This window comes from Cyprinus carpio, unplaced genomic scaffold, assembly GCF_018340385.1.
Source record: "Cyprinus carpio isolate SPL01 unplaced genomic scaffold, ASM1834038v1 S000006585, whole genome shotgun sequence".
In the NCBI taxonomy this organism is placed as follows: Eukaryota; Metazoa; Chordata; class Actinopteri; order Cypriniformes; family Cyprinidae; genus Cyprinus; species Cyprinus carpio.
In genome coordinates, this window is record NW_024879238.1 from 64,936 (window position 1) to 88,801 (window position 23,866).

A 23,866-nucleotide genomic window follows, 5' to 3' on the forward strand; every position below is an offset into this window, starting at 1 on the left:
CACTTTACTGCAAAATTATAACACCGTTAACATCAATTCCATGTGACAGTATTAAATTTTAAGTATGATTTCAACAATGAGCAGGTCCTGACATGTGTTGTCTAACCCCAGTAGAGTTCAGAATGTCTATAAATGCTGATCCCAATGCATCATTTTCATTATCAACATGGATATTAATATCTCCAACAATTAAAACTTTATCTGCTGCCGGCACTAACTCGGATATAAAATCAGCTAATTCTTTAATAATGTCAAGTCAAGTCACCTTTATTTATATAGCTCTTTAAACAAAACAGATTGTGTCAAAGCAACTGAACAATATTATGAAAACAGTTTGTCAATAATGCAAAATGACAGTTTAGGGCAGTTCATCATTGAATTCAGTGATGTTATCATTCAGCTCATCATTCTGCAATCAAGTCAAAGATATCGCTGTAAATGAAGTGTCCACAACTAAGCAAGCCAGAGGCAACAGCAGCAAGGAACCAGAACTCCATCAGTGACAGAATGGAGAAAATACCTTGGGAGAAACCAGTGTAGGACCAAAGTAAACATGAACAGCTAATTTTACAATACAAGCCTCTGTTACTATGTCGCTCTTAATTGTATTCCAATTTAAGGCTTACCATGCATCATCTTGGAAATGAAGCTTCTTGTTTTTAAGTCTGTACCGTATATTGTCAGCGTTATTTCTCTGAATGATGTTATGATGTATTTATTTTGTTCTGATTGAGCAACATCTATTTCAGACGTGCAAATTCTATGGCATTTTACTAGCATTACAGTTTCCATAGGAGTGAAATGTTATGCATATATACTGAATTAATTATCAATGCAAGGCAAAGCCAAAGTTTATATAATGCATTTCATACACAATGGTAATTCAACATGCTTTACATCTATAAGGAATTAAAATAATCATGATAAAATCAAGGAATTTCAAAATTATAAATGATTCAAAACTTGATTTAAAATGAATTGAAACTGTTAAGAATAAAAATTATCATACATAAAATACAGTGCAATCTGATGTTCATCATGTCTATCTGATGTTTGCCACTGTAATGAATATACTTAATTTTATTTGATTTTTTTTATAGGCAGAGGAGATTCCCAACATTAAACAAATCTAAATAAAACCATTTACATGAAGCATGTTTGTGTTGTAAGAAAATACAGGGATACTTTAGATCTATAAAAAGCTGACAGATGCCATCCCTTCTTACAGAAAAAGCAAATAACGATCAGTTGTAAAGCTAAATAATATATAAGAAAACAAACTGATATACAAGAATAACACATTTTGACATTGTTCTTTGGGGAGGAACTGTATCTTTGAGTTGATCTGAATCTCACAGTTTAATCTGCTGGTTTTTAATATGAACTTTATTCACTGGGGAAAAAATTTAGATAATGTTTCTTTGTCATGTCACTTGTAATGACAGTTTTATCCAGATTATTTTTGCTTAATTCATTATTGTCACATTTGAAGAGAAGGCAGCATCAGAGCTGAAGTTGATCTACTCACAGTGAATGGTTTTTGTATGTCTGTTTAAAGCAGATGAATTATTGAAACACTTCTCACATGCAGTGCAGTGATATGGTTTCTCTCCAGTGTGAATCCTCTCATGTCTTTGTAGATTTGCTGAATCACTGAATCTCTTGTCACAGTGTGAACACTTGAAAGGTTTTTCTCCAGTGTGGATCCTCTCATGCCGTTTTAAACAGCTTGCTGTAGTAAAAGTTTTTTCACACTCAAAGCACATGTACTGTCTCACACCAGTGTGTATTTTATGGTGTACTTTCACATAATGCAGACATAGAAAGCTCTTTCCACACAAATGACATGAATATGGTTTCTCCTTTGTATGAACTCTCAGGTGCTGCCTCAGGACTGAAGCTCTCAGAAAATTCTTCCCGCACTGATCACATGTGTACAGTTTCGGTCTAGTGTGGATCTTTGTGTGTTTCTTAAGATATGCTGATTTTATGAAACTCATCCCACACTGATCACATGTGAATGGTTTCTCTCCAGTATGAACTCTCATATGCTCTGTAAGCTGTCGTTTTAGTGTGAAACTTTTTCCGCACAGATCACACGTGTACGATTTCTCTCCAGTGTGAATCCTCTCATGTTTTTTCAGGATTCTTGACCGACTGAATCTCCTTTCACAGTGTGAACAGTTGTACGGTCTCTCTCCAGTGTGGATCCTCTCATGTGTTTTCAGGTGTCCTGTCCGACTGAATCTCTTGTCACAGTGTGAACACTTGTAAGGTTTCTCTCCAGTGTGGATGTTTATGTGATCCTTAAGGTGTGATGATTGTGCGAAACTCTTCCCGCACTGGTCACAAGTGAACGGTTTCTCTCCAGTATGAACGCTCATGTGACGCTCAAGACTATATTTGCTTGTCAAACTCTTTCCACACTGAGTGCAGGCAAAATATTTCTTGGCTCTTATTTTCTTTAAATCTTTCTGTTTGGTTTGAGAGCAACTCAAAGGTTCTTCTCCAGTTTCAACATGATTTTTCTTCTCAACTTCACTCAATTCTCCATTCTCGTTTTTTTCAATCATCTCTGAAATAAAAGTAAGAATGGTTTATTTTCAGTAAAGTAAATGTAAATCAGCTTGTAGCTTTATAACTGTCAGCATTATTAAATGGATACTTCAACCAAAAATGAAAATTTGATGTTTATCTGCTTAACCCAGGGCAGATTTGCAAGGACACTGATAAATGGTACACCACAAACAGCTTTTGGTTTTATTTATCATCAGAACAAAACAACTTTATGCAGGGAATATTAAACATGAACGTATAGCTGGTATTAGTATCAGAAATTGATTAGAATATACAGCTAATTTTACAATACAAGCCTCTGCTACTATATGTTGCTCTTAATTGTATTCAAATTTAAGGCTTACCATGCATCATCTTGGAAATAAAGCTTCTTGTTTTTAAGTCTGTACCGTATCTTGTCAGCGTTATTTCTCTGAATCATGTTATGATGTATTTATTTTTGTTCTGATTGAGCAACATCTATTTCAGACGTGCAAATTCTATGGCATTTTACTAGCATTACAGTTTCCATAGGAGTGAAATGTTATGCATATATATTGAATTAACTATTAATGCAAGGCAAAGCCAAAGTTTATTTATATAATGCATTTCATACACAATGGTAATTCAACATGCTTTACATATATAAGGAATTAAAATAATCACGATAAAATAATTTCAAAATGATAAATGATTCAAAAGTTTATTTAAAATTAATTGAAACTGTTAAGAATAAAAATGATCATACATAAAATACAATACAGTAATTAATATAACATGTCTATCTGATGTTTGCCACTGTAATGAATATACTTAATTTTAATAAAAAAAAATTTATATGCAGAGGACATTCCCAACATTAAACAAATCTTAATAAAACCATTTGCATGAAGCATGTTTGTGTTGTATGAAAATACAGGGATACTTTAGATATATAAAAAGCTGACAGATACCCATCTCTTCTTACAGAAAAAAAAAGCAAATAACTGTCAGTTGCAAAGTTGCTTGGCATTATAAGAATAATATATAAGAAAGCAAACTGATATACAAGAATAACACTTTTTGACATTGTTCTTTGGGGAGGAACTGTATCTTTGAGTTGATCTGAATCTCACAGTTTAATCTGCTGGTTTTGAATATGAACTTTATTCACTGTAAAAACTTTAGACAATGTTTCTTTGTCGTCACTAGTAATGACATATTTATCCAGATTATTTTTGCTTAATTCATTATTGTCACATTTGAAGAGCAGGCAGAATCAGATCTGAAGATGATCTACTTACTGTGATTGTTTTTTGTATGTCTGTTTAAAGCAGATGAATTATTGAAACGCTTCCCACATGCAGTGCAGTGATATGGTTTCTCTCCAGTGTGAATCCTCTCATGTCTTTGCAGATTTGCTGAATCACTGAATCTCTTGTCACAGTGTGAACACTTGTAAGGTTTTTCTCCAGTGTGGATCCTCTCATGCCGTTTTAAACAGTTTGCTGTAGTAAAAGTTTTTTCACACTCAAAGCACATGTATTGTCTCACACCAGTGTGTATTTTATGGTGTACTTTCAAATATTTCAGACATAGAAAGCTCTTTCCACACAAATGACATGAATATGGTTTCTCCTTTGTATGAACTCTCAGGTGCTGCTTCAGGACTGAAGCTCTCAAAATAATTTTCCCGTACTGATCACATGTGTACAGTTTCGGTCTAGTGTGGATCTTCATGTGTTTTGTAAGATATGCTGATTTTATGAAACTCATCCCACACTGATCACATGTGAATGGTTTCTCTCCAGTATGAACTCTCATATGCTCTGTAAGCTGTCCTTTTAGTGTGAAACTCTTCCCGCACTGATCACAAGTGAACGGTTTCTCTCCAGTATGAACACTCATGTGACGCTCAAGACTATATTTGCTTGTCAAACTCTTTCCACACTGAGTGCAGGTTAAAGATTTCTTGGCTCTTATTTTCTTTAAATCTTTCTGTTTGGTTTGAGAGCAACTCAAGGGTTTTTCTCCAGTTTTAACATGATTTTTCTTCTCAACTTCACTCAATTCTTCACTCTCCTTGTTTCTTTCAATCATCTCTGAAATAAAAGTAAGAATGGTTTATTTTCAGTAAAGTAAATCTAAATCAGCTTGTAGCTTTATAACTGTCAGCATTATTAAATGGATAGTTCACCCAAGAATGAAAATTTGATGTTTATCTGCTTAACCCAGGGCAGATTTGCAAGGACACTGATAAATGGTACACCACAAACAGCTTTTGGTTTTATTTATCATCAGAACAAAACTACTTTATGCAGGGAATATTAAACATGAACGTATAGCTGGTATTAGTATCAGAAATTGATTAGAATATACAGATAATTTTATAATACAAGCCTCTGCTACTATATGTTGCTCTTAATTGTATTCAAATTTAAAGCTTACCATGCATCATCTTGGAAATAAAGCTTCTTGGTTTTAAGTCTGTATCGTATATTGTCCGCGATATTTCTCTGAATCTCATCAAAATCACACAAATTCTATTTCATATTAATAAAAATACATTTCACACTTGAAAAAAATATTATATTCTACAATAAAATTTTATCTCATAGGAGTGAAATGTTATGCATATATATTGAATTAATTATTAACGCAAGGCAAAGCCAAAGTTTATATAATGCATTTCATACAAAATGGTAATTCAACATGCTTTACATATATAAGGAATTAAAATAATCATGATAAAATCAAGGAATTTAAAAAATATAAATGATTCAAAAGTTTATTTAAAATGAATTGAAACTGTTAAGAATAAAAATGATCATACATAAAATACAGTGCAATTTGATGTTCATCATGTCTATCTGATGTTTGCCACTGTAATGAATATACTTAATTTTATTTGATTTTTTTATAGGCAGGGGAAATTCCCAACATTAAATAAATCTTAATAAAACCATTTACATGAAGCATGTTTGTGTTTTAAGAACATACAGGGATACTTTAGATATATAAAAAGCTGACTGGTTTTATCATAAAATTGTACAATTTACTGTTAATTCAACAGAATATATGGGAGCACTAGAGAATATCAGTATAACATTATCAGCAATCCAGTTCTGTTATAGATCAGTGGTGTAAACATAATAATGTATTACTACAGTCATGTGGACTTAACAGACACACAGACAGCAGCCATAAAGTCCTCAAGACACATCAGATTTTAGACCAAGGGCTTGTTTAACACCAGGTTCAGATACCCATCCCTTCTTACAAAAAAATGCAAATTGATATACAGAAATAACACTTTGTGACATTGTTCTTTGCGGAGGAACTGTATCTTTGAGATGATCTGAATCTCACAGTTTAATCTGCTGGTTTTGAAGATGAACTTTATTCACTGTGAAAACTTTCGATAATGTTTCTTTGCATTGTCACTAGTAATGACAAATTTATCAAGATTATTTTTGCTTAATTCATTATTGTGTCACATTTGGTGAGAAGGCAGCATCCGATCTGAAGATGATCTACTTACTGTGATTGTTTTTTTGTGTGACTGTTAAACCTGTTAACCAGCACCCCCCATTATGGGACTCACAGCTGAAAGTGCTCTACCTAATTTAAAATTGCAACAGTTCCTTACTTATGTTTGTTACACACATAATTTTGGTGTCTTTGGAAAGAATACCCTTTGGGCTTTTTATCAAGCAGAGTTGATAATAATCAAAAATATTAAAAGTTATAAACACTTAAGTGCCTTGAAAAAAATTGTACCACACTAAATTTTTTGTTTGATATAAAAATACATGAAATCAGTCCTGGAGCAATGTAGAAAAGTAATGGGTTGAAAGTCACATGCCTCATTAGTTCCTATTTCAAATCTGAAGAAGATACCATGAAAAATGAGATTCCTGCAACCATTTTTCTGAGACTATGTCTAGTACCCCCCACCCCCCCAAATATAAATTGAATTCTGGTCATATTATCAATTGTCACATGCTGATGTCCAGTTATAGAGATGGTAATCATAGAGATGTGCCATAAAGTCAATAATCACACTATATTCATATAGATGGCGTTCACATTGATAGCCGTGATTACACAGTAATAGTGAGCTGATTTGCACTCAAACAGATGGTAATCATGCAGACACAGGCACATTCAACATAAAACACACTCACACATATGAAAAATGTTGAAAAAGAAAACAAATAAAGAAAAAGCCGATCGTTAAGTTCCGCCTCCATCAGATGACAGGTGCGTCAGAGCGCGCGACGAGTCGTAACGAGAGAGCGCCAGAATTCAAATAAACAATCTTCAGCCTATCTTTCACTTTTTTTTTAGTGGATCGTCTCATTCTGTTTGTGATACTGTCCATTACAAAACCATGCTGTTTTTTAACAACCAAGACGCCGTTTCTGAGCGTGAGTTATTCCATAACGGACACAAACAATACTGTCCCCCAAGAACAGAAACATAAACAAAGGAATTATCATCCATATTCCAACGTTATTGCTTCATTGGACTAAACGTGCTCCATTAGATGTCATTCAGTGGACCCTTACCTTCCTAACTAAACCGGGATTTACAGCTGTGGATGTGTTTATGGCTCGTTATTACGATGAATCCAATATGTTTTGATGTGTACTGCTTTCACAAATGTAGCAAATACATTCTTTATAAGCTTTCCATTGAAAAAACAGCGATCTGTCGTCGGTGCTTGAGGCTTAGATCTTTATAATGATATATAGTTTGTCAAGATGAATTTTGTCCCGTTTCATTTAATCTATTCGTAAACATTGACACGTGCAAACAAAGACAGTTCAGTGCACCCGCGTTGAAGGTAGAGAAAATCTGAATGCGGGGCTGCACTTCGATGGTGAAGACTTACTCTCTGTTATTTTTTATTTTTGATTACTTATGAGTTATTGTCTATTAATAAAGCGAAACCATAACAAATCTTAATAAACTTAATAAACTTTATTAAAGTCTCTGAGTAATTCATTTATGAATAATAATACATTATAAACTGAATAATCCTACAAGCTTTAAGTAGACCGAACTCAGCTGAGCAGTCGCGGGTGCCGGGGAGGACTCCACATCTTCTCATCGCAGATCCGGACCTCAGTGGTAAGAGCAGATTAATCATCGGGATAAACTCAACACAGGTTAAAGTAGATGAATTATTGAAACACTTCCCACATGCAGTGCAGTGATATGGTTTCTCTCCAGTGTGGATCCTCTCATGTCTTTTCAGATTTGATGGATGACTGAAAGGTTTTTGTCCAGTGTGAATCCTCTTATGTCGTTTTAAACCGTTTGCTGTAGTAAAAGTCTTTTCACACTCGAAGCACATGTACTCTCTCACACCAGTGTGTATTTTATGATGTGCTTTCAAATATTTCAGACATGGAAAGCTCTTTCCACACAAATGACATGAATATGGTTTCTCCTTTGTATGAACTCTCAGGTGCTGCTTCAGGACTGAAGCTCTCAAAATAATTTTCCCGCACTGATCACATGTGTACAGATTCGGACTAGTGTGGATCTTCATGGGTTTCTTAAGATATGCTGATTTTATGAAACTCATCACACATTGATCATATGTGAATGGTTTCTCTCCAGTATGAACTCTCATATGCTCTGTAAGCTGTCCTTTTAGTGTGAAACTCTTCCCGCACTGATCACGTGTACGGTTTCTCTCCAGTGTGAATCCTCTCATGTTTTTTCAGGATTCCTGACCGACTGAATCTCCATTCACAGTGTGAACACTTGTACGGTCTCTCTCCAGTGTGGATCCTCTCATGTGTTTTCAGGTGTCCCAAAGTACTGAATCTCCTTTTACAGTGTGAACACTTGTATGTTTTTTCTCTAGTGTGTATCGTCTCATGTCTTTTAAGGTGTCCTGTCCGACTGAATCTCTTGTCACAGTGTGAACACTTGTAAGGTTTCTCTCCAGTGTGGATGTTTATGTGATCCTTAAGGTGTGATGATTGTGCGAAACTCTTCCCGCACTGATCACAAGTGAACGGTTTCTCTCCAGTATGAACTCTCATGTGACGCTCAAGACTATATTTGCTTGTCAAACTCTTTCCACACTGAGTGCAGGTAAAAGATTTCTTGGCTCTTATTTTCTTTAAATCTTTCTGTTTAGTTTGAGAGTAACTCAAGGGTTTTTCTCCAGTTTTAACATGATTTTTCTTCTCAACTCCAAACAATTCACTCTCCTCCTTTTTTTTCATCAATCATCTCTGAAATAAAAGTAAGAATGGTTTATTTTCAGTAAAAGTAAATCTAAATCAGCTTGTAGCTTTATAACTGTCAGCATTATTAAATGGATAGTTCACCCAAGAATGAAAATTTGATGTTTATCTGCTTACCCCAGGGCATCCAAGATGTAGGTGACTTTGTTTCTTCAGTAGAACACAACCCAAGATTTTTCATCTCAAACCGTTGCAGTCTGTCAGTCTTATAATGTAAGTGGATGGGAATCATGGCTAAAACATACAATAAAAAATAAAAAAAACACACTAGCAAAACCAAATTAAACCCTGCAGCTCGTGACGATACATTGATGTGTAAAGACAAAACGATCGGTCTGTGCAAGAAACTGAACAGTATTTATATAATTTTTAACATTCATGCAATGTGTAAAACTGTTAGAAATCTCCTGAGCAAGTCCTGTTGTGCGTCGTTACAACGTTTTTTTGTCTTTATCAATGTATCGTTGTGAGCCGCAGAGTTTAATTTGGTTTTGTTTGTGTATTTTTTTTTTTGTTTTATTGTATGTTTTAGCCATGATTCCCATTCAGATCCATTATAATTAGGGCTGCAACTAACAGTTATTTTGATAATCGATAAGTTGGCCGATTATTATTAATCAGATTAAAACCCCCTTTTTCTTTTTTAATTTTACTGACAAAAACACATTCTGCCCAATGTCCTTAAAACAAATGTGCCAGCTGAATGCTATGAAAACATACAGGTCCTTCTCAAAAAATTAGCATATTGTGAAAAAGTTCATTATTTTCCATAATGTAATGATAAAAATTAAACTTTCATATATTTTAGATTCATTGCACACCAACTGAAATATTTCAGGTCTTTTATTGTTTTAATACTGATGATTTTGGCATACAGCTCATGAAAACCCAAAATTCCTATCTCAAAAAAATTAGCATATCATGAAAAGGTTCTCTAAACGAGCTATTAACCTAATCATCTGAATCAACTAATTAACTCTAAACACCTGCAAAAGATTCCTGAGGCTTTTAAAAACTCCCAGCCTGGTTCATTACTCAAAAACCGCAATCATGGGTAAGACTGCCGACCTGACTGCTGTCCAGAAGGCCATCATTGACACCCTCAAGCGAGAAGGTAAGACACAGAAAGACATTTCTGAACGAATAGGCTGTTCCCAGAGTGCTGTATCAAGGCACCTCAGTGGGAAGTCTGTGGGAAGGAAAAAGTGTGGCAAAAAAACGCTGCACAACGAGAAGAGGTGACCGGACCCTGAGGAAGATTGTGGAGAAGGACCGATTCCAGACCTTGGGGGACCTGCGGAAGCAGTGGACTGAGTCTGGAGTAGAAACATCCAGAGCCACCGTGCACAGGCGTGTGTGCAGGAAATGGGCTACAGGTGCCGCATTCCCCACAGAGAAGCAGCACTGGACTGTTGCTCAGTGGTCCAAAGTACTTTTTTTTTTCGGATGAAAGCAAATTTTGCATGTCATTCGGAAATCAAGGTGCCAGAGTCTGGAGGAAGACTGGGGAGAAGGAAATGCCAAAATGCCTGAAGTCCAGTGTCAAGTACCCACAGTCAGTGATGGTCTGGGGTGCCATGTCAGCTGCTGGTGTTGGTCCACTGTGTTTTTATCAAGGGCAGGGTCAATGCAGCTAGCTATCAGGAGATTTTGGAGCACTTCATGCTTCCATCTGCTGAAAAGCTTTATGGAGATGAAGATTTCGTTTTTCAGCACGACCTGGCACCTGCTCACAGTGCCAAAAACCACTGGTAAATGGTTTACTGACCATGGTATTACTGTGCCTCAATTGGCCTGCCAACTCTCCTGACCTGAACCCCATAGAGAATCTGTGGGATATTGTGAAGAGAAAGTTGAGAGACTTAAGACCCAACACTCTGGATGAGCTTAAGGCCGCTATCGAAGCATCCTGGGCCTCCATAACACCTCAGCAGTGCCACAGGCTGATTGCCTCCATGCCACGCCGCATTGAAGCAGTCATTTCTGCAAAAGGATTCCCGACCAAGTATTGAGTGCATAACTGAACATAATTATTTGAAGGTTGACTTTTTTTTGTATTAAAAACACTTTTCTTTTATTGTTCGGATGAAATATGCTATTTTTTTTGAGATAGGAATTTTGGGTTTTCATGAGCTGTATGCCAAAATCATCAGTATTAAAACAATAAAAGACCTGAAATATTTCAGTTGGTGTGCAATGAATCTAAAAGATATGAAAGTTTAATTTTTATCATTACATTATGGAAAATAATGAACTTTTTCACAATATGCTAATTTTTTGAGAAGGACATGTACAGTGCTTAATTTATTAGACCACCTGTAATAAGACAAAAAATATTTTAGAAATCTGTCAAAAAAAATTTCAAAAAATGTTATTGTTATTTTTGGACAAATAAACTAAAACAACTAAATAGTATTTATTTACATAATAACAAAAATGGCCTCCTTTGCCGTTGATAATACTCACATGCTTGCTGGCATTGTTTATGTACTTCGACTAATTGGGTATCTGAATTAAAAAACACTATAAAGCAATTTTTTCTGTGTTTTTTTAACAGCAGAAATTATATTATAGCATTAAAAATAGCTTACTACTGTTACTAAAAAGCTTGCACATATTGGAGGACTAACCAATACAGAAAGCTAAAACATTATTTAGGTAATTACCAATACTGTTAGTTAAGAGCAGCAGTGGCACAAACCTTACAAAATTGGTTAAAACCTTAGAAATTATAAACATAAATTTGTTAATCACTGTAGGCTACATAGTGAATATAGTTTAAATCTGTAATCACAAATTAAAACAATAAAGACAAATAAAATCATGGTTATGCTCTGCAGGAACACGCGTCGCGTGCACTTTGATCACAGTCAGTCTCCTTTTACTAGGGGTGTGCCGGTACTAGAGGTGATCATCCCTATCCCTTTGGAGTGAGCAGGGCACGTGCTTGCCATTAAGTAGTGGTTAGTTCCTCCGGGAACATCCCAGCTGAAAATAACGAGGAAATTATGTCGCTCCTTTTGCCAAGTGCATTCCTAACGACTACATAATGGCACGCACGTGCCCTGTTCACTCCAAAGTCCCCACTCCAAGGGCATAAGGATGATCACTTCCATTTGTAATTTGCCCGGGAACCATTTGGTACCGATACTAGTACCAGCACTCCCCTACCTCTTATTGTCATTTCTTTATCCTGTAAAAGCGTCTGATATTTATATCCAGACAATGACATGCTGATGTTCCTTCACAGTTCCTACTCTCATAAATTACTCACACTGCATGTTGACTTTTAAACCTAAATATAAATATTAAACAACAGATATTTCAGCACAATGAATGCCTTGCCTCTCTCTTCCGTCTGTTTAACGCATGCACCAGCCGCTCTTTCAGTAAAGATTTCAACTTACCGCAGACTGTCAGGACGGGCCTTTATGCAAAAATTTTATATTTATTTTTACCTTTTGCTGTCATTTTTACCTTAAAGGTACAATAAGAGATCTTAGAAAATGCTAACATTAGCCCCCTGAATGCATTTATGCTCACAGACCAGAATACCAGTGTCAACATTACTACAATAGGCTACATTAGCGGTTCCTAATTCCAGTCCATGTTCCGAAGTGAAGTAAACCCCTGCTCAGGGAGTAGGGAGCAATGAACACGGTGTATTGATTGGAACAGTTCATTCTCGTAGCTTGAGTTGGTCATCTGAATCGGGTGTAACTAAGCGAGACATGTAAAATATGTGTGTGAGCACTGGAATTGGGAACCACTGGTCTACATCATGTGTCATTAACCAACGAGAAAACTTTAAAAATACTACAATACCAGGAATTAAGACCGGTTTGTTGTTGTTTGTCTGCCATTCTAGCTCTGTCTGCACAGCGTGAGTGAATGTGCTAATGACGTATTCTGTCTATGCGAACAGGGTGCACAGAGGTATGCAGAAACATACATTGACAGGCAGGTAGGAAAGCGATTTAAAACACTCAAACTGAACGTTTTGATTGGACGTACATTTCTTGGTCCTATACCTTCCACAAAATATATAAATACAGATAAATAAATTTAAACCACTTAACTTAATGACTGCTATCGGGATGTGAAGAGACTTTTAACCAGTATTACAAAAAATGTTTCTAAAGACAATCACCTATTGCACCTTTAAAGCCATTTTTTCTGAGAGTGTGCATTATCATTTGAGTCAAATTCTTATATTTAATTGGTCAGTTATAATAAGACATTTGGTCTGTTATCAAGCAAATGAAATTATCAATCAACAAAATTCATCTTTCCAATGCAGAGGAAACACAGAAGCTGCATCTGAAAGGGCATTTACACACTGATTATAATAAAGATAATAATGATACAAATTCTACTAATAAGAACCATAAAACACAGTAAGGATTAATGAGGTCCTGGATTCATGAATATTAATGAGGTTCTGTGCGTTCACTCAAACTGATTTGCTAAAATCAAAATAGGGACGATAATAGGTGAACGCCAGCCAATGAGATTGCCATTTGCGCATTAGCTCCTCCCACTACCGGAAAACCCGGCAGTTCTTAAAAGCTGAAGAATTCCAAAGGCTGGGCTGTTATTTTGAGAGGAAAATACAACAAAGAATATCGTTTATATGTAGCGCGTCAATTCTCTCTCTGTGTGTGTGAGACAAAGCGACAGTGATGTGTGCGCCTTCACACTAGAGTTTACAGTGCGTCAAATACAGGTGCGTTGCACTTCCATTCAGATGAACTCAAAAATATCACAGATTGCTTGACGGAGAGTGGAACTCTGAAGCCATCAGTCAGAGAGCATTCGGCGAGTGAACGTACATCCGTGCTAAACTTATACTTAGCCTCCAACTCACACACTGCCGAGTAAAATCTGAGAATTAATTAGCCATTGGCTAATATAAGACATCATTTAGTCACCCAGTGTGAAGATTTAGTTGCATATGCGAGTGATTTACTCTAATGCTAAAATATTGGTGTTCTACTGAAGAAACAAAGTCACTGAACGTTACATCTTGGATGTCATGGGGGTAAGCAGATAAACATCAAATTTTAATTTTTGGGTGAACTATCCCTTTAATGAAGATTCAGGGTTCATCATGATTCATTAGGGTTTCTTTGTTTTTAATTTTGGTCATTCTGATGCAGTTTTTAATATATAAATTATACATCCCTGAAACTTTTCATGAATGAGGAAAATTGGTCTTAATTTTATTTTTAAAACATTATAAATCACAAATCCCATGTTTCTATAAGGATAACCATCAAATGTTTGATCAACTACATAATTATCTAACATGCATATTACAGAAAAAATAACCATTACAACAAATCTTAAACTCAGGGGTTCTGCTGGATTTTTAAGCTCAAATTTAACACCTTTTTTAGACCTGCACAAAATTAATATCATATGAGCAGGGTTGGGCAATGTCTATAATACCATATAAAACTGTAAAGTGCATAATTTAGACTAATAATATAATCTCTAAACCATTTCTACTTTATCAAGGTACAGGTCAAGGTTGCCCTATTTCGCCGCTCCTTTTTACACTGGCAATTGAACCTTTAGCTATTGCAGTATGCAGAAATAATGATATATCAGGGATTACAATTGGCATTCTTGAAAATAAACTGGCATTATATGTTGACGACATTATATTATTTTTATCTAACTTAAGCCAAATTAAAACTTTTGGATTTTTTTCAAATTATAAAGTGAACGAGTCAAAATCCATGATCTTATTTCTTAAAGAATCAGAGCATCTTACTCCTCCCATCCAGTCCCCCTTTAAAAATGCTCAGGAAAGTTTTAGATATCTTGGTATTAATATTACCCCAGACCTAGACTATTTGGTTTCCTGTAATCGTAATTGTATAACTAATCATTGAATCACTCAATAAATGGTCATCTTTACCAATTTCTCAGATTGGACGCATCAATATATTAAAAATGAAAATTTTTATATTTATTCCAATGAATTCCCCTACCCCCTCCACATAATTTTTTCAGTAATATGAGGAAGATTTTCACAAATTTCATCTGGGCGAATCGGCATCCTAGGCTGAGGCTCTCTCTTTTGTAATTACCATATTAAAGTGGAGGGTTGCAGTTGCCTAATTGTAAGTGGTATTACTGGGCAGCTCAACTTAAAGCAGCAATGTTTTGGTTTACAAATGAAAATACTACCCCTTGGTTGCAGATTGAGGCGAATACAATGGCTCCTTTACCACTAAATTTGTATTTGTACTCCGCTTCCCTGCCCAAATTGAAAAAAGCCACTTCTAATCCTTTTGTTAAAAATACTATTGTGGTATGGGGTATGATGTTTTGAAACATATTTGAGAGATTCCACAACTATCACAGTTTACCCCTATTTGGGGAAATGTACTCGGTTACGAATGTAATCTCGGTTCCCTGAGATATGGAACGAGTTCCTCTGTATGGGGAGAAGCTCCTTTTTTCCTCGATACTGAAGCCTTTTTTCAATAATGCAGAGCAACTGCACTGCCATTGGTTTAATCTGTAAACTTTTTTTAAACCAATGACAGCACTGCGTAGCTGCGCGAGCCTGTGGCGATACAGCGCGCCAAACTGGGTGGGGGCGAATGGCTATATAAGCAGGCAAATCGCCAGAGGAAATCAGGTCATACGACTGAAACGACGACACTGAAGCCGCAGCCTTGTGGCACAGCATATAATGCAGTACTCGATCCGTATCTACGTTTGTAACCGAGTACGTTCCCTCTCGATACTTCTCATACTGCGTATGGGAAACAAATTCAACCGTGCCGTGCCACGGTTGGGAACAACAAGACTTATCTTGGACACCATGGGGTCCAGGGGACAAGTGAGAGGGCCAGAGCCGTAGAACCCTTTACGCTACACTGCTAAGAGGGAGCTAGCTCCCTGGAGGTGGCATGATGACGGAGTCTGATAGAGGCCGCCATTGTCTTACCGAAAGGACCCGAGCATGCAAGGTTGGGATGTCCAGGTTATAGAATCTGACAAAAGTGGACAGCGAGGACCAGCCGGCCGCCTCAAAGATGTCCTTGATAGAGACACCACTAGACCAGGGCCAAGAAGAGGCCATCCCTCTAGTGCAGTGGTTCCCAAAGTGGGGGTCGCGAGATGATTTCTATAAAAAAAAAAGTGGAAAAAATATATAGGCCCTATATATTTTTGTTGCAATTATTTTAACCCTTTCGCACGTACGATCACACCGGTGTGATCAGTCTAGGCTGGTCCCTGGAGTGTACAATCACACCGGTCAGTGCATGACGTGAAATTCAAATGTGCTCTCACGCGTTGGCTGGCCAGAGACAGGCGCGCTCAGAGCTGTCATCAGAACTTTTCAGTGTTTTCAACCACATAATGTTTATTTTAGGTTTCAGACATATAAGTACTAAAAAAAAAACAATACATTTAGAGTTTGTAAAATACACACTGATGTCAAAGGACGAGGCAATAATAATCCTTTCCATTATAATTAGACACGTTTTATGCATATCAGATACACATTGTGTAAGTAACTTTAAAGTTTACTCTATTATTCTCCCAGTTCACCATCCACTTACTTTTATGTATTTCGGGAGAAGTGGATGAATTCACGTGTTGCAAATCCAACAGATCCGATTCTCTGAACTGCGTCTGCGGCACAAACTAAGATGGAGGTGCCCATCGCGCATACAGCTCAACTAACGCGATCATTATAAAAGGCGTTTAAACAACAAAACACTTCCACTTGCATATATTTGAAAATCGGAATATCAGCTATTTCATGCCATATCTAACAAATTTGTGAATATTTTGAATAAAACAGGAAAAATAACATAAAAGCAGATCATCATTCATTCAGCTCTGTTGTTTCTGCGGTGTGTCACGTGACAAGCAATGACGCATCACCATGGAAACCATAAAGTGACACATCTAAATAACGATCGCCTTGAAAAACACGCTGGGGGGGTCAGCCAGAATATTTTAAACTTACGTGTGAAAGGGTTAATTCAATACTTGTTAAATGGTGTTTGCAGAAAAGTCTGATACAAATAAAAAAATATTATATATATATATATATAAGTTACGTACTTTTTTTTTTTTTTAATTCAATTTGTAATTTTGTCCCAGACATTACGAGATTACGTCAGCGTCAATCACAATCAAGTTACGTACGTACGTACATCACGCGCAGCAACACAACGTATCCCGCTGTTTGCTAAAGTTAAAGGTGTTTGGAGGCTCCAAAAAAAGGGGTTGTTGAGGTGGTGGGGGGGTGCGGGGTTGCGGGGCAGCAGCGCATTTATCATGGGGGTCGAGGGCTTAAAAGTTTGGGAACCCCTGCTCTAGTGGACTGGGCTCTTACTCCTATGGGGCACTCAAGGCCCATAGAGGAGTAACACAGAGCAATAGCGTTGACTATTCAACGCGAGTGGTGCTGCTTTGAGACTGAAGACCCCTTGGTGCGGCCACCAAAGCAGACAAAAAGCTGGTAAGATTGCCAGAACAGCTGTGACCGCTCAATGTATATCCTCAAAGCCCTCACTGGGCAGAGTAATTCCAGCTCTCGCTTGCCTGACAAAGGGGGCAGTGCCGAGAGGTAAATTTCCTGTGCTCTGAACAGGGTCGAGATCACTTTAGAGATGTAGCCATGCCTGGGTTTTAAAATGACCTTTGAGTCATTGGGCCCAAACTCAAGGCATGCAGGGCTCACCGAGAGGGCCTGCAGATCGCCAACACGCTAGACTGATGCTAGAGAAAGTAGCAGAGTGGTTTTGAGCATTAGGGACCGAAGGTCAGCTGACCGCAGCCGCTCAAAGGGAGGTCCTTTGAGTGCTCCGAGGACAGTGTGAAGGTCCCAAGTGGGAACAGTGAGAGGAGGCGGGGGGTTCAACCGCCTAGAACCTCTCAGAAAACGCACAATGAGGCTGTTTTGACCCACTGATTGGCCAGCGATAGGAGCATGAAATGCTGCGATGGCTGCTACGTACACCTTGAGCGTGGAAGGGGTGAGACCCTTTTCTAGACGCTCCTGGAGAAATGACAGTATCGGAGATACATCACACTCAACAGGGTCTTCGTTTCGTGCTGAGCACCAGTCAACAAAGACTGACCATTTCTGGGCATAGAGGCATCTTGTAGACGGGGCTCTCGCCTAAGCAATGGTGTGTAGCACGTCCCCGGGGAGGCTTAAAGGCTCCCATCGAGGGACCATAGGTGCAGAGCCCAGAGTTCTGGCTGTAGATGTTAGATTCTCCTGTTCGCCTGAGAGAGGAGGTTCCGCCTCAGGGGGATCGGCCATGGGGCTTTCGTGGAAAGCCTGAATAGCTCCAAGGACCAAACTTGGGGAAGTCGTGGCCTAATGGTTAGAGAGTCGGACTCCCAATCGAAGGGTTGTGAGTTCGAGTCTCGGGACGGCAGGAATTGTGGGTGGGGGAGTGCATGTACAGTTCTCTCTCCCACCTTCAATACCATGACTTAGGTGCCCTTGAGCAAGGCATCGAAAACCCCAACTGCTCCCCCGATGGGTTAAATGCAGAGCACGAATTCTGAGTATGGGTTGTGTGTGTTCACAGTGTGTGTGTGTGTTCACTGCTCTGTGTGTGTGCACTTCGGATGGGTTAAATGCAGAGCACGAATTCTGAGTATGGGTCGCTCTTAGCCCAGCAAAATCCCTGACCCTGCTCCCTAGCGCAAACTTGGCTTGGCGGGTCCAGCACAATCCTTGACCGGGGGCCCTGACGTTTCGGCAGTTTAGCGCTCTTAGCGGGGTGAGCTTGCTGATGCTGCTCCTTAGGGGGCACCGCCTGTGAGGTAGAAGGGGCAGGCTTGCTCTGATGCTGAGTTGGCGCAGTCCTGGGGCGACTCAAGGCAGAGGCAGAGCTGGAGCGTTTGGGCAGGCCTGGGACGACTTCTGTGCTGTAGTGAAACGCTCGGTGAATCCCTCTACAGCTGGCCCGAAGAGACCGGATGGAGAGACTGGGGCATCGAAAAAGGCCACCTTGTCGCTTTCTTTGATCTCAGTCAAGTTGAGCCAGAGGTGGCGCTCAAGCACAATCAGGTTGGCCATGGAACGTCCGATGGCCTGGGCCGTGGCTTACGTGGCACGTAGGGCCAAATCCGTGGAGCGTCAGAGCTAGACTCATCCAGGGAACGGAGAAGCTTTGCCTGGAACACTTGAAGAATGGCCATGGTATGCAACGCTGAAGCAGCTTGGCCCGCAGAAGTATAGGCTCTGCTAGCCATGGCAGAGGTAGTCCTGAAAGGCTTAGAAGGAAGGGCTCTCTTGCTTTTCCACCCCACAGTCGCGGGGGGGCAGAGGTGAGCAGCCAGGGCCTCGTCCAGGGGTGGCATTTGCTCATAGCCCTTCTCCTGAGAGCCATCCACTGAAGTGAGAGCTGCAGAGGAGGTAGTGCATAAGCGGGCCAAGAAGGGGGCGCGCCATGACTTAGTCAGCTCGTCGTGAGCTTCAGGGGAGAACGGGGCAGAGCGCTGGTGGGGGGCCTAGCGGCGTCCCGGCAGGTACCACTCGTCCAGTCTGCTGCGCATTGGCTCTTCAGGGGGAGCCCACTCTAAATCGAGTTCCTCGACAGCTTTGGAGAGGATGCAGAAAAGCTTGGCATCCATCCCAGCTCTGGCGTCAATGGGCTCAAGTGACAGTGTTAGAAACGCTCTTTTAGAGTGGTGAAAACCGCTGGAAATTGCTCTTTTAGAATCGCCGGATGGTGGCAGGAGATCCGCTGAGAAGCGGGTGGCTCGGGAACGGCGCTAGAGAGCGGCTGTCCGCAAGAGCGCCGGCACTGCAGGCGATCGGCGATCTCAGCTGGTCCGCTGCGGTGCCTCTTCGACGGCGAGAGCTTGTTCCTGGGCGAAGGCATTCAGTAGGGATCCAGCGAAGTCGTCGCTGAAGGAGTAAGATCTGATTTCCTCTGGCGATTTGCCTGCTTATATAGCCATTCACCCCATCCATTTTGGCGGGCTTTGGTGCATTGCATCGCCACAGGCTCGCACAGCTATGCAGCACTGTCATTGGTTTACAAATAAGTTTACAAATTAAACCAATGGCTGTGCAGTTGCACTGCGTTATTGAAAAAAGGCTTTAGTATCGAGGAAAAAAGGAGCTTTTCCCCATACGCAGTATGAGTGAAGTATCAAAAGGGAACACTTCTTTTACACCAGGAAAGCATGATGCTGGTTTTAAAATTTGGGCAGTAAAAGGATTGAAAAGGTGGTAGATTTATTCAACAATAAAATTATGCTCAGTTTTCAGGATTTAAGACAAAAGTTTGATTTACCTAAAATTCACTTTTTTAAATATCTTCAAATTAGGCATTTTATTAATAAAGCACAGAATCTCTCCTACCTTACCGGATTGGTCCCCTTTAGAAAAAATTACTTTAAACCACCTTAATTGTGGTAAACAAATTTCCATGTTTTATCTCCACTAACTGCAGGGAAAATACAGACAACAAACGTTTGGCTTGGTGCCAAAACATAAATGAGAATATAACTGAGGATGAATGGCAGAGTATCTGTCTAAAGGCCCAGACCCAGACAATTAATACAAGGTTTAAACTTATTCAATACAAATGGATTATGAGAGTGTACATAACTCCAGAATTACTACATAAATTTAATCCAGATATTCCAGATCAATGTATAAAATGCAACCTAGAGATAGGGACATTATACCATTGCTTATGGAAGTGTCCTCAAGTTCAAAATTTTTGGGAAAAGGTTTTAGACTTTTTAATCACTGGTTTTGAAACAAAATGTTCCTAAATGTCCTAAACTTTGTATACCAAATATTTTCCCTGTAACTTGCACTTTATCCAATGTTGATTTTCTGTTTATTACAAGCAAAACTCACAGTAGCACGTCATTGGAAAACTATAGAAAGCCCTAGTTTTAAACAATGGTTACAGGAATTGTCAAACTGTTTGGCTTTGGAAAAACTTATATTGTTAAGGGAAAACCTGAAAAGTTTTTCAACGTATGGAATCCTTTTATGGAATTTTTGAAGGAACCGATCCTAATTGTCTGTTTCCTGTGTAACCTGGCTTAAATTGCATCATGTGTTATGATATTAATGTACCATTACATTATTATTATTATTTTTTTTGGTGGTAATGTTACAAAATCAATAAAGACAGTGTTGAAAAAAAAAAGTGCATAATTAACAAGTTTTCACCAAAAAAAAAAAAAAACATTTTATAAGATGCTAACCTTAAAACTTCAACCTTTAAACAATTTTTAAGAACTTGGATGAGTCAAAAGTATTATTATATTAATTTTAACAATTATTATCAATAAAATATTATATCAATTAAATAATATAAATTAGGGGTATGCGATATTGACAAAAAATATCTCGATATTTTTCTGGGATTTTATCGATAACGGTAATTAGATAATATTTTGCTATAGAGTGTGTTGTTGTGTTGACATCTTATCTCTAATTGTGCTGACAGATGGCTCCTGAATTTTTACCACTTCTGTGTGTTAAGTTCACAGCAATAATAGAAATGAATAATTTCCAACTAGTTTTATGGCCATTTTTACTTTTAAGCCATTTTTTCTAAAAGTTTGCACCACCTTTTGAGTCAAATTCTTGCATTTGGGCTTTTACCAAGCAAATGAAATCAGTATCAACAAAATCGATCTTTGCAATGCAGAGGAAACACAGAAGTGACATTAAAAGTGTCATTTAGATGCATTTACACACCTAATCTAATACACACGTCTAATGCAGCTCTGAGGGACACGGAATACTTTAACTTTTAATACATAAATAATGTTTTGATCATTTAAACATAAAACATTGAAAACTGACGTTTGAAATTATTTAAAAAACGAAAAGTTACCTTAAATGTGAAATTAAAACTCCTAGTAACTTAAAACTGTTAAGTGAGTCATTGCATTTGAACTGAATCATTTACATGGGCGATTCATTCAGAAACAAAACACCGTTGTGTTGTTCAGAGACACAAAACAGCGCTGTGGCTGTGATTGGAATGGTTTTTGTTGAAGAAATAGAGCAAAAACAGGAAATACGGTGTCTAAAACGTAAGTCTCTCAATATTAACTCCTTGTTTACTGAACTGTTGTATAAAATCAATATCACATTTGTAATCATGCTGACTTTTAGAGAGAAAAAAAACGGCACTCTTCGTGTGATATTAACTATATGAAATTATATAAATAAATTTTCTGCCCCATATTTTGAAGTATGTGATAATTCTAAATGCATTTTAATAAACTGATTCATGCAGTGAAATAACGCACTATAAATGCACGCACACTAGTCTAACCTAGTAGACTTCACGTAACATATGTGCGCACTCTGTAGGCGTTTTGTTTGGTTTTCGTCAGCCATGTTAAAAAAGTTAACAGCTTAAGTCATTTGTGGATTAATGCTTATTGTTGACGCGAACCGTTTCAAACGATTCAGTTCGATTTGGTGAACTGGTTCAAGAAGATCCGGTAACATCGAGTGATTCGTTCACGAACCGGATATCACTAAACTGCAGTGTTGTGAACGCGCTGATAACAGACCCGGGAGAGAAGTCAATGCTAAATAAAGTCGTAGTTTTTGATATTTTTGGACCAAAATGTATTTTCGATGCTTCAAAAAAATTCTTACGGATCCTCTGATGTCACATGGACTACTTTGAAGATGTTTTTATTACCTTTCTGGACGTGGACAGTATACCGTACATACATTCTCAATGGAGGGACAGAAAGCTCTCGGACTAAATCTAAAATATCTTAAACTGTGTTCCGAAGATGAACGGAGGTCTCACGGGTTTGGAACGACATGAGGGTGAGTCATTAATGACATAATTTTCATTTTTGGGTGAACTATCCCTTTAAGGTAATACTGCTTTTTTTTTTTAATTGTCTTGTCTCAGTTATAAATTTGACTGGTAAATGATAAAGAATTATATTAAAACTTGTTTTGAACAATTACTTTGTCATCTGAATATTGATTTTAAGTTGGGGGTGGGGGGATTTCTTTTAGGCCATTTGAATTTAAAGAATGAGCTAACCTATAAAGGGACACTTTTTATGAGAGTTGAAAAATAGGACAAAGTGCAAGTGCTAGGATGCAATACTATACAGTAAAGTGCATTGAAAATGAATAGAGTGATAGTCAGGGTCACTCTGAATACATCTGAATTTAAAGAACGAGCTTACCTAAAAAAGGAACACTTTTTATGATATATATATATATACATATATATATACACACACACACACGAAAAAAAAACAATGAATAAAAACATTAATATTAACATTTATAAACATTACTAAACGATTTAAAATAATGTACTATACAAACGTTTATGTACAAAAATAATGTATTAAAAAAAGATAATAAATTAATAAAATAAGCAAAGCATTAAAGAAACGTGTTAATATGACAGCTTCTTTACATGCATTTTGACTGCTCTCAGTGCGGCTGGCTACGCAAAAAAAGATTAATGAACAATAAAGACCAACCTCCCTGTTCCTCGTGTTTTATTCTGCAGCTTTCTGGTTCAAGTTTTAGTCTCCAGGTTTCTGGTTCCTCGTGTTTTATTCTCCAGGGCTCTGGTTCCTCGTGATTTATTCTCCAGGTTTCTGGTTCAAGTTTTATTCTACAGGCTTCTGGTTCCTCGTGATTTATTCTCCAGGTTTCTGGTTCAAGTTTTATTCTACAGGCTTCTGGTTCCTCGTGTTTTATTCTCCAGGTTTCTGGTTCCTCGTGTTTTATTCTCCAGGTCTCTGGTTCAATCGTGTCCTCTTCTCTCTCCTCTTTCACAAACATCATCTTCACAGCAGCAGATCTCGGTTCAGATGATACTCCTCCAGATATTCCTGCTTGCTTCAAACCTCAGTCACGACTGTGAGGTTGGAAATATTATAGGTACTGAACTGATTCAAAACAATATGTTTACTATTTACAGAAACGACATTTCTAACCGTTTGTAATAAATCAGTATGAAGACAAAACAACAGAGAGCGCGGTGAAACGAATCTTCTTCATCTGAGGCTTACTGGTGTTTGGAGAACAC

At 38.0% G+C, this 23,866-nt stretch overlaps 1 protein-coding gene across 2 annotated transcripts; it reads right to left on the bottom strand.

Moving 5' to 3' along the window:
* Positions 1-269: 269 nt before the first annotated feature.
* On the bottom strand, positions 270-23,866 carry LOC109078995 (zinc finger protein 420-like). Of its 2 annotated transcripts, none has more exons than XM_019094177.2 (3): positions 23,313-23,866; positions 3,840-4,637; positions 270-2,575 (listed from the first exon to the last, which is right to left on the bottom strand). In XM_019094177.2, the coding sequence occupies exons 1-3, from the start codon at positions 23,620-23,622 to the stop codon at positions 1,521-1,523; spliced, it is 2,163 nt and encodes a 720-aa protein (XP_018949722.2). In that variant the 5' UTR covers positions 23,623-23,866; the 3' UTR covers positions 270-1,520. The 2 variants fall into 2 exon arrangements, with proteins under 2 accessions (XP_018949722.2, XP_042610631.1); XM_042754697.1 differs by lacking the exon at positions 23,313-23,866 and adding an exon at positions 8,922-8,957.